Source organism: Quercus lobata, chromosome 7 (genome assembly GCF_001633185.2).
Source record: "Quercus lobata isolate SW786 chromosome 7, ValleyOak3.0 Primary Assembly, whole genome shotgun sequence".
Taxonomy (NCBI): Eukaryota; Viridiplantae; Streptophyta; class Magnoliopsida; order Fagales; family Fagaceae; genus Quercus; species Quercus lobata.
This window is the reverse complement of record NC_044910.1, coordinates 41,323,756-41,341,773: the sequence shown is the minus strand read 5'-3', so window position 1 is coordinate 41,341,773 and position 18,018 is coordinate 41,323,756. Positions and strand designations below refer to the sequence as shown.

The window sequence follows — 18,018 nt, the reverse complement described above, 5'->3', positions numbered from 1 at the left end:
ATGCGAGAGTGCATGAGGTCTTGCCAAATGACACTTTAATTTGGCATATAGCTTTTTTTTACCTCTTTCATTATTATTATTATTTTTTTTTTTTTACTGTTATCCAAAAGTTTACATTAACTTATTTTACTGTTATCTTATTAATATCTTATTAATTGCCTAAGTTTACACCACACCTATCTCTATTCTTCATGTCTTTTAGCATACCCATTGTTTTAGTATGTTAAAAAAAAGCAAAAATAAAATAAAATAAGTAAGGACTTATAGTAATAACTAACCAGATAAAACCCTAAAGAGAGATAGAGAGACACAAAAATGTTATAGATTGTTAAATAAAACGCACTATGTCATCATATATTACCAAAATAAAAGACTTGAGTCTAACAAAACATTTGAAAGAGAGAAAAAGAGGAATCTGAGGGGTCACCATCTCCATTATATTGGCCTCTCACTGCTATCAAGATGCTGAAACCCCTATGGGTAATTTTTTTTTTCTTTTTAAATTAGCAGCTTAAATATGATTTAGATTTATGTAATTTGGTTGGATAGTTTTTGTTTAGGATATATAAGTAAAGAGAATATTTGGTGTGCAATGTAAAACAAAATTCTACCATGGTTTAATTTTAAATCATCTATAAGACACATGCATACACACTTGTCTACATCATGTCTTAATGTCGCACTATCAATGAGTGGAAGACAGTCAAAGAGTTGGGCATACTTTCATTTCATGGTATGAAATATGTGAATACAACACAAATTAGTTGATTTTCATGTTCCCGTTACTCTTTTGCATTTATATTTTGTTTCATGATTTAAAAAAAAAAAAAAAACTTTAAGAAGGCTACAAATATGCAGTGAATCTATTAAACTAATTTTTAATATCTCAAAATATATATGTTTCTTTACTCTAATTTAGTTTACTTTTTCTTTATAATATTTGTACAACATTATTTAAAACCGTTTTACATAAAATATCACAAAATTATTCATGCATCGCATGAGCAACTTACTAGTTAATTATAATGGTGGAACTTATAGTGCATATTGTTGGCACATGCTAAAAAAATTGATAGGTATCAATAATTGTTTGCCACATGGTGTTATTTGTCATATCATACCTAATAAATGGAAGAAGTTACAACAGATAAATGATGTGATGAGGTTGTAATCTATCGGTGACTGTCAAAGTTTCATATAATAGTAGCATTTGAGAAGTCTGGGTTAATGGAGAAACACATGATAGAGTTGAAGATAGAGTAATACTTGAATTTAAGGAGATGCTCAATAAATGTCAACCGGTAAATCTAAAAATAAAAAATGAAAATAAATGTTGACATGGCGTTAATGTGGCTTAACTGGAGCGTAGCAACAATAAATGTTACGTTTCAGTTTTTAGTAATATATAGATAAATGGCTCAAATAATAATTAAACACACAATCACAAAGGTTAACCATAAAATTTGGCCAGCATATTACAATTGTAGTGTGGATCTCCAACAAATAGGCCCTCCTGACAATTTGAACACATATCTTGTAGTAGACCTCCTGACATCCACATTACTTGCATAGTCGGAATCCACATATCCTACTACTGAATTATCCCTATGTTGCCTTGCGAACAATATCCCATATCTTGTGGTTCCATTTAAGTATTTGAATATCCAATTATTCATTTCACTGCATTATAGTGCTCCACAGGTAGGCTTAGTTAAAACTAGCCAAACCACAAGTGAGTTTACTGTAATTACCTCTTAAATTTATGTACAAAATTTAAAACTTATCCAAGAAATTTTTCTTATGTCCAATTAAATACACAATTCATAATGATTTTTTTTTCCCAAAGATTTGAATTTTTAATATTTTTGCTTTGGATATCATATTATTCAATAGAAAACATGACATATAACAATTTCAAATGATTGTACAAAATCTAAAAATAAAACTAAGAAAGTAACAAGAACTCAATTTCAGTATTTCACAATAAGTTGAAGGCTTCCTGCCTTTGAACTCAAATTGTTTACAATAATATATATATATAAACATCTAAGCAATAGACATAACCAATACTGGAAAACAGAATTAATCTCTAACCCACTAAAATTTCTTTCCCCCAATCATGAGCCTCTTTGAAAGTCTTCAATTAATGCAAAGGAATATAAATCCTTTTTTTAATTAGTTCTATTTCTCACCATTCAAATGCTTCATCCAAATCTATGCGCGTAGGGTTAATCCAAGTGCAGTTGATGAGTTCTTTTATGTGAGATAAAGTCCTAAACGAATGATCTTTGCAGAAGCAGTGGTAATTCTTAGTTCTGAGAGAGTAGAATACATTACTGTTGCCTTCAACAGTTGGCAGGAAAATCATATTTCCCATACCTTCTATCACAGTCAATTTTGAGAAAGAACCTCCGGAACTAACATAGAGCAATTTATTTTCCATATTTCTCTGCATACGCCATCTCTTTTTATTCCGCCCAATCGAATAGAGATTCAATGCGAAAATGTAAATAGATGGCTCATGATCGTAGAGCTCAAATATTGCTAAAAGCTCCTTAGCATTTTCCACCAAATAACTTTTGTGAAGTAAATAATGTAACTTTTCTGGAAAAATAGAAGGGAGATATGTCCATTGACACGAGTATTCATTATTAGTATCTTGTGCTTTCATGTATTGTTGCAGATCAAATACTCCCACTTGTCCTGTGTCATCCAATTAGTATTATTATTTTTTTGCTCACGTTGTTTCTCTCTAGTTTCCATCTTGATTCTATTTTTATAGCATTCTTCATAACTGGCTAGTTACTCTTCTATGACATTCATTCAGGTTTGCTTCTATTTGCCCCTCCTTTCTTTTGTTAAAAAATTGGAACTAAACACTCTTTAGTCACTGCCATAGGTCTTTTCCCTAGACTTTTAATATTTTTAATATTTTTCTCCAAAGTCTAAAGTTGTACACGTTTATTGTTGGGAAGCATTCCACTTTTTTTTCTATGTTATGAGTTACCATGTCAATTTGTAGGAGTTATTGAAACCCATGTGAATTGTAGACTTATTATAGTAACACGTTTCTTACAATTAAGCAATTTTTGAAAATTATTTTTTTATATATATTTTGCTTTAATTCAAGCTTTAATACTGAGTGGATCAATCACCTTTTTTATTTTATTTTAGTGCTTCTATATATTCAACCCACATCAAGTGATTATTTTTTTGCTTTTTTCCCCATCCATTTAGAAACTTATTTTAATTTATTATATTTACAAGTGTTATCTTAATATAACAAAATTATAAATTTAGTATAAAAATTTATTTGTTAAGTTATGTGATAAATAATTTTTTATTTGTGCAAGTTTAAAGTATTAAGTGATCATATTATTTTGTAAAGTTGCAATTGTACTTTTGATAAACTAGGTTCTATAGTTCTATACTTTAATTTTTGTTTTATTCTAAATCATATTATATTATATTATATTTATATATATATATATATATATATATATATATAATAAAAGTTGGATTTAGACGTCGTGGTTGTGCCAAGTGGCGGCATCAAATTGCAGAAATTTTCTTAAATTTTTAGATTTTAAGAAAAAAATATATATAAGTTTTCTTCAACTATAATTTCTAAGTGGATACAAATCTTAATTTGATTAAAGTTGAATTACACTTGTTGTAAAATTCAAGAAAAATCAAAGAATTTTTTTAAAATAAAAATAAAAATTATGTATATCACTATATCTTATTATAATTAGGATTTCTAATTAACATGTTTGTTGTTATCCCATGAAAAAAATAGCATAAAAAAGGTCATATTTTTATGGATAGAATGAAAAAAAAAATGTTGATATCAATATAATGTAAAAAATAAAAAATAAATAAATAAAAATAAAAACACGTGAATGAGGCAATAAGGAGATAAAAATAGAGTTTTTTTTTTTTTTTTAAAAAATATATATTGTTATGGTCCCATTTGATGTAAAATTTAAATCCTATTGAAAATAGAATTGTAAATCAATGTGTTATATTACCAAACTAAAAAAAAAAAAAAGGGTCATATGAAATTATGAATAGAATGAAAGGCAAAAACCAAAATAAAAATAGGATATGGTTTTTTTATTTATTAAAACCTAATTATCAAATGTAGAAATTTAAAAACAAAATAAAATAAATACACAAAGAACAAAACTAATTTATCCTAAGAAGTGATAAAACAATAGAAGAAAGGTTGATAAGAACAAATAATATGTTATATTTATCTAAAAAATCATTGTAATTAAAATAAAATAAAAACCCACAAAGAAGAAGAAGTTGTTATCAACATAACTTTATGCAAAGAAGTTATAAAGCAACTAAAGAAAAGCACAACTAATTTGTAATAATCTTTTCCAAAAAAATTGTACGGTTTCTCTATCTTAAAATTCTATATCAATTAGGTTATGTTCCATCTACTTTGCATGGGCAAAAATCGTTTATTGTATCCAGTGAATCTAAGATAACAAATGTTATGCCATCACAAAAGGTAGGTATAATCTAGATGCAATTTGTAACATTAAGATGGAAAGGTAAGGAACTTTGTGTTATTAATATGTTCAATCTATCACCCTATCACAATCTCAGTCCAACAACAAACAACAAAGGTTAGTGATTCTCATACTTATTTTTTTTAATAGGAATTGAAAGCTAATTCTTAGTACTTTTGAAATAGTGTTTGTGGGGGCTAGGGCCCAAAATAATGTATTAGGCCTTGGGCCTTGTCCGAGGACACTAACAAGTCCGAGGAGAAAAACACGACTTAGATAATCTACATTACAAGCCTCATCAGTGAGAGACAAAGGGAAGAAGGTTCGAGGAGGAACTCCTCCTCGGACATGGCAAACCCAGACCAAGTGTATACTCAAACAGTTAAAGTATGCCCCTTGAACAAGTGAGAGGAAAGAAAACTTAAAATATCTAAGGAAAAGCTGCCACCATCACATTAAATGCACTGCAGCTACTTTTCTAGTCGCGTTAATGTGGAGAAGACCCTTGAACAGTACTACCTTGACTGCCGCAACTCACAGAGGACTGAAAGGGGTGTTTGATGGGATGGGTACTCAAGTGGGGATCCAGGTAATCAACAAGTGTAAGGTCCAGATGATCAGGAAAAGCCTATATAATGTGGAAAAGCCCCCAAGAAGAAGGGGCAGAAAAAAGAAGTAGAGAATACTGTAGCATGTTAAAGAACCCTAATGTAGTGATCTATATTTATAAGTTAAATTCTAGTCTCCTCGGACGGAGGGTTCTTTGATCATAATAGCTTTTAATCGTGTCTGATTGCTTCTTAACCTCATGCAAGCCGTTGCTCAACTCATCTAAACTTAGTTCTTTAACCCATACTCTACAAAATTCATTGTATTAAGCTTTTTGGACCAGGACTCCATATAGTTCGGGCTTGGGCTCCAAACTTGTCCCTACAATGTTGTTTTTCATTATGGAGTCAAATATTGTTGTTTTTCATTAGGGAATCGGATCTCTTAAAGGATCGATGAAATTCATGTTCCATTTGCTTTCTTTTATATAGTTTTAGATCTATTATTTTATTTTTATTTCAGTTTTGTCATAGGAAACTCTTAAATTGACATTAAATTCAAAGGTTGTATAAGATACAATTCTATTTTTAATTTAGTTTAATTTTCTTTCTAATTTATATTTTCAATTTCAGCTATTGGTATATGTTTCATTCCATTTGTTATATGTTGTAATAGTTTTTTCTTAAAATTTATTTTCGATTTTTACATAGGTGATTCCAAGCAAGCATCCTATAAAATTGTTGAAGACTCCTAAATTGACATACAATTCAAAGGTTGTAATCTATGTTATTCTATTTTTTTTAACTTAGATTTTAATTTCTTTCTAATTTGTATTTTCAATTTTAGTTATTGCTATATAAATGTTAATTTATATTTTCTTTTCTTTTCTTTTTCAGTGTTGTCGTAGAAGATTCCATGGGTTCTAAGATTGTTGAAAACTCTTGACACTCAATCCCAAGGATGTAAAGAAAAAGTTGTATAGGCTTTTAAGGTAGATTCCGATTTTATCTCAATTTCGTTTTTTAACTCAATTTTAATATTCTTCCTTTTACTTATTATTAATATTGGATTTTGAGGTAGATTCCCATTTTATTTCATTGGTTTTTATTTTTTATTTTTTATAATTCGATAACTACACCAAGGCTATTTCTTGGGTTTCATAGAATGCATTATTAACTTTTTTTTTCTTTGTGACAAGTGTTTAAACTGTTTGGTTATTGAAAATTAAAAAAATATTACCAATAATTTACTCTAAATAAAACTCTATCATCTAAAATATAAACTCTCTTCAACTGTAATTCTATTACTAAATGTTTGTGGTAGTTTAAATAAATTTAATTCAATATATATAATAAAATTTATATACTATATACCATACTTGCACGAAGTTACATATATTATAAAATTAATCAATTTTATCATATGGCTCACTTATTATCAATATGATTATAATTTATTTCCATATAAATTTTAAATAAGTTGTGCATCACCCAAGTATAATACAGTGTAGAATTTCGACTACATCATTGAGTAGTCTAAGAGTTGTGATACTCAATCAATTCTCTTATATTCTATATATATATATATATATATAGAAAATGAAATTTTTATTTTTATTTTTTTAATGCTTATACATTTGGATAGCTTATAATTTGTAAATTTTATGTTGATACTGATTTAATGCTTAAATATTAATTTACATGGACATATTATTTTGTTAAATGTTGATATTAATTTTTATTGTTTAGTTTTATTAGACAATTGGTACTGTTGAAGAGAATTATGAATAAAAATATTTCATTTAATTTATTATTTCTCAAATGCATTATTATATATTGTATTTAATAAGTTATTGACCAAAACCGTGCAACGCACAGGCATTCAACTAGTAATTTATAATTTTCCTATTATAGATCATGTTTTATTTTAATTATTGATGTTTACTAAAAGATTAAGTGATATTATCAATTAAAAAGGAAATGCTAATGAAACTTGAATGTAAAAATTAATTAGTAATTTTTTATCTTAAAGAGAATGAAAAATATATTGTAAATAAAAAAAATCAAAAGTTAAATAAATATTGTTTAATTAATATTTAAATAATTAAAAAAGCCCCGTCTAAAGTTTTCGCCTAAGGTCCCCAAATTCATTGAACCAACCCCAAATTCTTTTTATTTATTTATTTATTTTATATAAGATAGAAATTTTATTCTAACCTAATCTAAGTGTATATGTATTTGAAACTCCCTTCTGAAGACTTGAATCTCGGCCCTTGCCCCACCCCACAAGTATTTATACTTGTGGAGTGACCATTGCATCAAGGGTATGCGGTGGTGCCAGCCCCAAATTCTTAGTGTGATATAGAGTTGTCTTCTAGTTAGCGAAAAACAATCTTATCTTATGTCAAATTAAATAAGAGAAGTTAGGAGATAGTTTTCCTTTGACTTTTTTTTTTTTTTTTAAATTATAATATTAATCATAAGAAAATGTGAAAAAATATATTCACATATGGGGTTCCATTGAAACAAATGGTGTTACAAGCTTAACATGTACAATACACTTTAAGAGAAAATGACATTTATAACATAAAATAAGATATATATGTATACACACACACGAAACACTAAATGGAAAATTTTCCTTTGTTTACGAGATGACAAAACTTTTTTTATGTTCTTTTTTCTTGATTGGATATTAGCATCACCTATTTGTATTTATTGTATCATAAACTTTTTTTATGTTCCTCTTTCTTGATTGGATATTAGCATCATCTATTTGTATTTATTGTATCGTGTATCTGTATATGTATCTATCTTCAGATACAACTTCTTCAAGTATTTTCATTGTTCTCTATCTCTACAAATGCATATTTCTATTTGCTTTTTTCATCTCTATTAATTTTTTATATTTGCTTGTTTTGGATGAGTTATATATAAGAGTATAATTCAATAGTTACAATGGAGGATGAGATATTTAAACACTAGATGTCTTCGTTGAAAATATCAAGAGGTGCCAACCAATTAAGCTATAAGTTTTTTAACCTATATTTTCCTAGATTTGCATATATCTACAACTTGTTTATTTATTTACTAGGGGAAAGTTAAATATATTATTTATTTATATAAACTTGTTTATTTTTTAGAAAAACATATGTTTAATGTATTTTGATTTAATGAGCTACTATGATATAAGATTATATATAAGAGGGAATAAATATACAATATTAGTTATTTATATTGACTAATGTGGATGTTGGTGTGCTTACTTCGTCTTCTCATCTTTGAATGTCTTCAAACCAGAAGCAAGCAAGAATATGAAAACAATAACTTGTGATTGGTGGGTGTATAATAATTCAACTTTTCACGAAGTACTATATAGCGGTTCCATGTAATCTTATAACAAATTGACAATTAAACATGTTTGAAAGTGGGTGTGACTGGGAAGTCTTTTATACAAATTTTCTCTTTAAAAATAAGAATATAATTAATTAAATAAAAAATAGAGAGGATAAAGAAATTGCTAAAGTAAACCAGAAGCAATTTTATTTTAACAGAAATAAATTGTAGGTTTTAATTAACTTAATTGGTAAAATCTATGATAATTGAATAAGAGATCTGAAGTTTAATTCTCGTTTTCACCAAAAATCGATTGGTATCTTAGTTTGATGATAAAGAGCTATCATAACTCTCTAAAAATAAATAAATAAATAAATTGTGTCTATAATTAAAATTCGACCGACTATGTCCACATCCAAATCCTAGGACTAGTAGGAGTAGATTTCTCTATATATAAAAAGTCCCACAAGCGCTGCAACTTGTTTAAGGGGCGCTCTCTTTATATATAATATATATTGCTTCGCCCCATTGCACCCTCTGATCTCTAAGTTCAATGGAGGAAATTGATTCAAGAGTTGATCTGCTTGAAACGCAGCCAAAATTTTGCAAAAGCCAGGTATGTAATATGTCATAATTAAAAGTAGTTTTCTTGCCTTGGTTATTTAATTTGTTCTTTGCTAGAATTTCATCTATGGATTCTAATCTCATAAATATCACTTATAAATCATTCAGCAAAAAAAAAAAAAAAAAAAACCACTTATAAACCACAAAGTTTATAATATGGAGATAAAGGTTGGCCTTTGACTAAAAAAAAAGAAAAAGGGGCCAACCTTAACTCCATATTTCGAAGTTTTTTTTGTGCAGCTTTTATCTCCATATTATAAACTGTGGTTTATAAATGATTTTTTTTTTTTTTTTTTGGAGAGATAATTACAAGGCTTTTGACCAAAAAACTTTGAAATATGGAGTTAAGGTTGGCCGTTCAAGATATTGTAATTATCTCTCAAAAAAAAAAAAGGTTGACCTTTTTCTTTTTCTTTTGTGTGTAGGTCATAGGAATAAATAATACAAAATATGTGATATTTTTGGGGACTATAAAAATACCACAAAGAAAACAAAAACAGTACTTAATACTTCTACTTCATATTTCAGGCTTTAATTGCTGTTTTTGTTTTCTTTGTGGTCTTTTTTCTTTATTTGCTTTCATGTGACCTTTTTGCTATATATATACAATTGTAAAATATATATATATATATATATATATATTTATAATTGACCTACTTTTAAGTGATTGATATCACATAATCTCAATACTAACATGAAAGAAGGTGACAGTGACAAATTTTTGAAGTATGTTGAAAATACTGTTCAGTTGTCTGACTTTATTTTCAAACAATTGCTTGTCCGTCAGATGGTATATCTGTTTTTATTGAGTATCGATCATAATCTTTAAGCCTTTTGCATTCATTAACACGTTTAGTAATAGTAAGATTATTCCTTTTTAAAAAATATAAAGGTTTAGTTAAAAAAAAAAAATTATATATAAATGTTTTGTTTAGTTGAATGTGTGTGTTGTCACTATAAATTCATTTGGATTTCAAGTTTTCAACGTTTGTTTGTTGGTTACTTTTTCCGTTTTTCAGGAATGAGGTTATTCCTTTAGTAATATTTTTGCTGTCGTTTTATGTTTAAAACATTGATTACTACTATACTTGGTCTTTGAATTGTGAATGTGATGCTCTTGCTCTTGTTCTTGTAGAACCTATTGATTACCGGTATTTCTTTTTTTTTTGAAAATTTGATAGTTACAAAAGGGAAGGGGAATTTGTATCTTGGATGTCATAATTGTATACATGTGTTGGTCGATTTTTTGCAGGAGCTAATTATGGCAATGAATGATCAATCTTTTGAGGAAGATGCTCTTGTGGATGATCTTAAAGAGCCACTAAATGTCCAAGATGTTCAAGAGCCGAAATCTGCATCTTCTGATTTAAATGCTCATGTGGATGCTCTTAATAAGTCGCTAAATGTCCTGGACATTCAAGAGTCAGAATTTGCTTCTTCAGATGTAAATGCTCTGGAATCTACATCTTTTGATGTAAATTTTCTTGTGGATGCTCTTAATATCCAAGATGATCAAGAGTCGAAATCTGAAAAGAAAGATAAGTTACTTAGTTCATGGTTAGAACTTCCACCAGAACTTCTCTATCAAGTGTCAAAACATCTCTCAAATATATACTTTAGTATCTTTTGTGCTGTATGCAAATCATGGCGTTCAAGTGCTCAATCGTGGCATTCAAATGCTCTAGTCTTTCGGCTTCGGACCTTATTGGATATCCCACATTCTGAATCTCCATGTAATTTGATGACTTTGGACACTTACCAAGATTTTTCCCCAGTGTTAAGTGTACGTCTCCTCTGCTCAAAGATGGGTTGGTTGCTTTTAGCTTTATATGAAAGATTTGGATATTGCCGTTTCTTTTTCTTCAATCCCTTCACTATGGTTAAAATAGAACTTCCATCTCATTTTTATGCATTTGAAATAATGAGCTTTTCCTTACCACCAACTTCAAAAGATTGTTTTGTAGTTGGAATCGAAAGTTGGGGATTTGGTATTATTAGACGTGGTGAAGAGAGTTGGAACATTTTCGATTTCAAACGGTCTCTTCCAAAAGACATTTTTTTATCTGATAACAGTCCTGTATTATATAAAGGGCGGTGCTACTGTTTGTGCATGAGTGGTGAGTTGGGAGTATTTGATCTTAATGAATACTTGAGAAATCCTGAAGGCCAAAACTCGTTTCGTTGGATTCAAATTGTTCCTAGAGGATTTTCAGAAGAGTTGGTTGATTCAATCATACAGTGTTACTTGGTGGAAAGCAATGGGCAGTTGTATTCAGTGTTTGAGTTTGAGGATTTTAATCCATGTTTTCTTGTTTTCTCATTGAACCCGAACAAGTCTCAATTGAAATGGCATGCAGTAGAAAACCTGAGAAGCCAAATTTTCTATGTAGGTGTTGTGGGTTCCATTTCAGAGCCGGCTGTGGCGGAAGGAGTTGGCAATAAGATTTACCTACCGAATGTCCAAGGCAACAGATGTGTATTCTACAATCTTAAAACCAAGAGGTGCCAATCATTTTACAGTGATTACTCGACCAATCTTTCACCCCATGGAAAGGAACATGGCAACTACGTTTGGATTAAATGCCCGCTTGCAAACTCTGGATGAAGAATTGAAGACTTCAGATGGTGACATAGAATTTGAGAGATTTAATTGTTTTGCATATATATATATATATATATATATATATTGTTCATCTCAAATTTTCACAGTTTAAGATTTTATTAATTGTTTATTCTGTGTCAACATATTTGATTCATTGTTCGTAAGTTGTAAACTCCATGATTTACTAGTTTAAATTTAAGTACTTGCATTTTGACTTCTTTTACGCAATATTTTCTTTTAATTAATACTAATTGTCAAAGCAAATCAATAATTGTATCTTTCAAGTTAAAATAGGGCGCATAATGAAGAATAAATTCCTTTGTCTCACTCACATATAGTATTCCATTTTATGTTCCACTTCCACCAACTATAATACGTCATGTGTTGAATTTTTTTTTTTTTTTTTTTTTTTCATATTTTGAACTTTGATTAAATTAGAACATCTGATAATAGACATAGTTGATAGTTCTATAGACTAGATAGAAGCGCATAAAGTGTGCAATTTTAATTCAGGATCCAATCAATGGCTGCACAAAGTGCAATGACTCTCTACCTATTAAAGGAAAAGAGAAAAGTATGAGCAAATGGGTATTCTTTAAGAAAAATTATTGAATATTCCGAAAATATCATAAATGCATATTCTCCCCTCTCACATGAATTGTGAGTCCTACTATAAATTTAATTAGTAAGACCCATAGTTATGTGAGAGGGAGAAGTACACATTTATAGTACTCCGAGAGTATTTAATAATTACCCATCATTTAGAACACTTTCAGGATGGGTTCATTTTATCACCAAGCAAGAAAGCAATTCTCTCTGTCTCTCTCTCTGAGTTTACATATCGGTTTTTTTCTTCTTTCTTTTTGGGGGGGTTTCAATAAAAAAAAATTAAAAAAATTAAAAAAAAAAAAAAAAACTCTGCAGTTCTAATGTATTTTCCATCTAAATCTCACAAGTTGGAAATGAAACCTTACAAAAGGGAAAGTTTACATTTGGAGGAATCTCTCAACCCATTACATGAGACATCAATACCCAGGTCATGGATGGTTTTATTAAAAGCACATCTGGGAAGAAGAAAAAAAAAGTTATGAAAGATAAATGCTTATACGAGTAAACACAGGCCCACCCGCATCAATATTGAAAATAAAATACTATATTATCGCAAAACCAAATGAATTTATATATTAAAATAAAGCATACTGGAAGTAGAATCAGCAAAAGCTACAAACCTCAAAGTAGAGAACAGGCAACATACCAGTGACCAGTGCAGAAAAACAGACACAGCTAAAAGGTTCGATTGTGTTACAAGAAGTGGATTGACAGCCAAAACATCACCAGTTCCATCCTATTTTATATTGACCAGCCTCATTATGCAATAACCTTTTTTTTTTTTGAGAAGGTCATTATGCAATAACCTGAAAAGCCTGAAAAGACACATTCTTGTATTTGTATATACCAAATTCTATGAAAAGGAACACTAGAGTTGCAAGGCTCATGATATCTAATATGTGCACCTGTATAATACTATAATCCACTGATAGAACGTGTTTGACTAAACAAATACCAATACTATAATCTCAAATGAGTGGAAAACGCTCAAGAAAATATTTTCCCTTAATGCGTATAATAACTAAAATAATCATGCCCCAGTGCAATTTATAAAAATTTGTCGCTTTCTTAATACATAAAGATTTGGAGCCATGCCCCAATGCAATTTATAAGAAGATATAGATCTCTATGCATTTTGAAGATATTATGTGCAATTCTTGCTAAGAATTACATGTTCCATCAATTTTTTAACATTCGTCCTATCTCACGCCAAAGGTTCCAGGTGACTGGAAAAAGCTTATAAGACATGCTATTGGCTTGCAAAAATCAAGTTTAAGTGCCAATCAAGGTCAGAACAATCCAATACTTAAAAAGGAGGGGGGAGGAGCTCAGTTTTGATATTGAATCAAAGGTCTCTTAGGTGTGTATAGTTCATGCACCACAAAGGTGGTTGAGAACGAATTTGGTACCTCAGAAGCATGATGATGAAATCATGGGATGCTGGGCAATAGAAGTGCCAAAATATCAGCCCTTATAAATTTGCTATAATAAATGGTCGTAATGATTTTTTTCTTTTTTAATAAAGTTTTACAGTTTGAAGTGGGAGATGAAGGGCACATGACTTTCTTGAAGAAATGCAGATACTTGGAGAGCAAAAGGTGAAAACTCCCAGCAGGGAGAAGTTACAAGATCTTTCTGAAATCTCAGAGGATAAAGAAGCTTGGGTGAGAAATAACGAAAAAGTTGGCGGAGGGAGGATAAGTTTTGTCAGCACCTTTTTCAATATAAATTTCAATTCCTGGAATTAGAAATTGTGCTATATTTCTTCAAAACTCTTTCTTGAAAGTCATGTTAACCCGCTAAATAAATGAAAAGGCGGTGAACCATGAGATATTTGTTAATGATCTAAGCCCAAGAAGACAGATACCTGCCAAAAATTGATAGAGTACATTGACTTAATTTTGCATCCATTTTTCCAATTTTGAATGATTTTGGCAATTTTCAAAATTAGCACCTCCCAAGTGCAGTGTACCAGCACCTAAAGCATATAAATAGGCATTAACAAGCCCAGTGCTGGATAAAAAAAGGTCATTAGTGTTGATCCTAAAGGAAATTTTCTAGAATAACATGAAAGAAAAATAATGAGATGATGGAAAAGATGTGCGTTAATGTTAATAATACATTGATTATGCCATATACATAATACATGAACAAGCTTTTTGAGCAATACGAGAAAACTAAGATAAATTAATAATCAAATGTTTATTTTTTATCCTACTTCCACAAATATTTCAAATTGAGTCAGCCAGGGTAACCCTCAAAGAATTCTCCCCAGGCGCAAAATAAATACCATATTAAAACATATAACCCTCATAAAATAAACTAATTTGGACAAACTCCTTTTGGGTGACTCAGCTGAACTTAAAAGAATCATGGTAAAATGCAATTCCACACATACATGGATATCATAGAATTTCGCTACAGATTTGTTTCATTTGAAATTTTGAATACAAAGGGCACTTTGCAGTTTAAAAAATGAGAGCGAATGCTATTTTGAGTGTAAGCATTAAGGTTCACATTGAGATAAATCTTTGAAGAACAGAAAAGAACAATATGAAGGGAACTGATTTTCCTTCATGGACTGTTTTTTAGAATATAGGATAATCTATAACAAACACCTTTCCCTGACATTGCAAAAGCAGGAACCTTTTGCACGACATATGACCTTTTAATCTTAGGCCAATCTATGGATAATAGTATCCCACTAACATTATTGACTTTAAGATGGGCAATGTTGCCAGCAACCTATTGAAGACTATTGAGAGATCAGCTAAGGCTAGTCCCATTGCTAAAATGTCCGATTGCCTCTTTTCCTAGGTGCAATTGCTTAGGAAACCTGGGACTAATTGCCTGAGGCTTTTATTTTATCTGTCCTTTTCTTTTTCTTTTTTCTTGTTTGTTTCACTTTGCTTTTTCCCCTTATTTTCCTTTGAAAACTCAGGTCGGAGCGCGGCTTTCAGCAAATCAGAACTAAACCCAACTAAAATACTCATGAAAAGCCATGTTATGTTGAAACTCAACCCCCACCAAATTAAGTGTAAATACCCTGGCCCTTTCTGCATTATACCTAACTTTAAATATTAAATATCCAGTTTATAGTTCTTTAACCAAAGGATCACGCATCACTTAAGAAGTGAGGGAAATACAGAGTTGAACTATGAAATCTGATCCATTGTAAAAAAATTCACCATAGATGTGTATGAAAATAAGACAAGCATATATAAAAGTCAATATCAACATGATGCTTATATAAAATTCATTAAAGAAATGTCCTATTTTTCACATTCAGCAACAGATTACAGGTATGTATTCTCTAAAAACTCTACAGTCTACACACCTTACCACTTCCTTTGTTTTAATCTTTTCCAATTTTCATTGTTTCATTTTTGGCAGAAGAAACATGAGCATAAGAAAGGAACAACACCAACGATGAAGAAATTTCTAAACTTCCAAAAAGTAGAGAAAGGACAAGAAAGCCAATATATAGTACCAGAGTCAGCATGAGTTGATGATTTAATAACTGCAAAGTACAGTTTGAAAAAGAACATAACACAACATATATATATATATATATATATATATATATATATATATTACACCTCTTCAAGATTCCCTCACCATCATGATCACCATTGTCCATGGTTATCCGTCACAAGAAGAAACGTATTCTCATGTAGGGATCGGAAATACCTGAGGCCATCAATGGTGGGCTTGGTCCGACATTGCGAAGAAGAAGAAGAAGAAGAAAGGGCTGAGAGAGTGAAGCTCTCAGTTCGGGTGAGAAGAAAAGAAGGGCGTTAGTGAATATGAGAAAATGGCAACGGACCCCAGTAAGTGTTTTTCTTTTTCATTTTTGAATGGGCCTTTTTGTTAAAAAATGTGTTTATTTTGTTGGGCTACTCTTGTTATTGTATGGGCCAATTTTAATTTTTTGGTGGGCCAAGATTATTTTTGTGATTAATGTCATACAACAAAATAACACAATAATTTTACAATATCTGCATTACCAATAAATATTTGGGTAAATTCCACAAACCACCCCTGAGGTTTGTGATAATATCCAACTAAGTCCAAAACATTTTAAAACCTACCAATTTCATCCAAAAAGACAATTTTGTCCCTGAACTTAAAAAGAAAAAAAAAACACCGTTACTTTTTTTTTTTTTTCACTTCTTCCTCCTCTGTCGTCTGTCTCTTTCCTCTCCCTGTCTCCCCTGAGTTCTCCATCTCAAAACATATCCCAAAGTCACCATTGCCATTCAACCACCACCTCGCCAAACACACCACCCACCTAACCACCACGACAACAACCCACCCCTTCCACCACGGTAACATCCTACCACCACCACCACCATGAACCTACAGATGCACAAAAACCCACAAAAAAATCAAAGCAAAATTCACACAACTGAAACCCACAAAATCTGAATCCAAAAGGCAAGACTCATCCCAAAATCCATCAATAAATCAAAACCAGAAAATTCCGACCCAAAACCCATTGGAACCCACCTAAAATCAAAACCCATGAACCATAAATCAACCCATCATGACCCACACCGGACTTGAGAGACCCACAACCCACGACCACACCGGACTTGAGAGAGCCATGACCCACGACCTACGCCGAACTTGCCATGATCCACGCCGGACTTGATGCACCCACGACCTGCGATGGAGCCATGACCCATGGAGAAGACGGAGAGGATACAGGCATACGGCTTGGTCAGGTGGCTTGCGGTGGCCTATGATGGTGGTGGCTTGCGGTGGGGCCAGTGACAGTAGGTCTGGCCATGGTGGCTTGGTGATGGGTTTTGGGTTTGAAGATGAAGAACTCAGAGGAGAAAGGGGGAAGACAGAGGAAGAAGGGAAAATAAAAAAAAAGTCAAGGCGTTTTTTTTTTTTTTTAAGTCCAGGGACAAAATTGTCTTTTTAGGATGAAATTGGTAGGTTTTTAAATCTGTTGGACTTAGTTGGTATTATCTCAAACCTCAGGGGTGATTTGTGGAATTTACCCTAAATATTTTAATTAAATTATCAAAAGAAAACAAATAAAGCCGAGTTTGCGTAAATAATAAGTGGGTAATAGCTTAAAAATATTGCACTTTGTTAATCGTGGGCTTTTAGTATCTGTTTGGAATTCATTTATTTTGCTGCAACTGACAACTTTTTGCTAAAAGTACAGTAAATAAGGGTAAAAATTAACTAAAATAGTACATTGGAACCTATAAATAGTATAAAAAAATGCAGTGAAACCCATAAATAGTAGCAAATATAAGTTAAATAATAAAATAAGTTAGTAAAAATAATTTTTGCCAAAACGCATACATAGTCTTATTAGAGTTTTGCTTATTAATTCTCTAATTTTTCCGATTAAACTTTAAACTTTATAGAAAAAAGAAAATTCAACCGACCTATTATAAATCCAACTTCAAGGAGTATTAGGATTGAGAAGCTAGCAGTCCCACACGGCAAGGGCCAGGGTAAGGGCATTGTTTTTGGGTTATATATAAATATATATAGTTTGGTTAGACTCAAAAACCTACACCTCTAGTCTCTGAGTTAAAGTGGAGGAAATTGAATTAATTGAAGGAGTTTGCTTGAAACGCAGCCACAACTTAGCAAAAGCCAGGTACGTATAAATATAATAATTCCTCAATAATTAATCATAGTTTGCTTGCCTTGATTGTTTTGTTCTTTCTAGAATTTCATGTATGCAATATGCATTGTAAATCTCATATATTTCACTTATAACTCACAAAGTTTTATTCAATTAATT

At 30.7% G+C, this 18,018-nt stretch overlaps 1 protein-coding gene across 1 annotated transcript; it reads left to right on the top strand.

The window, feature by feature from the left end:
* Positions 1–10,292: 10,292 nt before the first annotated feature.
* Positions 10,293–11,636, top strand: LOC115952056 (F-box protein At4g00893-like). Its single transcript, XM_031069148.1, has one exon. It carries the CDS (start codon positions 10,293–10,295, stop codon positions 11,634–11,636), a length of 1,344 nt encoding a protein of 447 aa, XP_030925008.1.
* Positions 11,637–18,018: the final 6,382 nt, after the last annotated feature.

Excerpts from the sequence above, each read along its gene's own strand:
- LOC115952056 (XM_031069148.1), top strand. The coding sequence starts at position 10,293 with ATGGCAATGAATGATCAATCTTTTGAGGAAGATGCTCTTGTGGATGAT.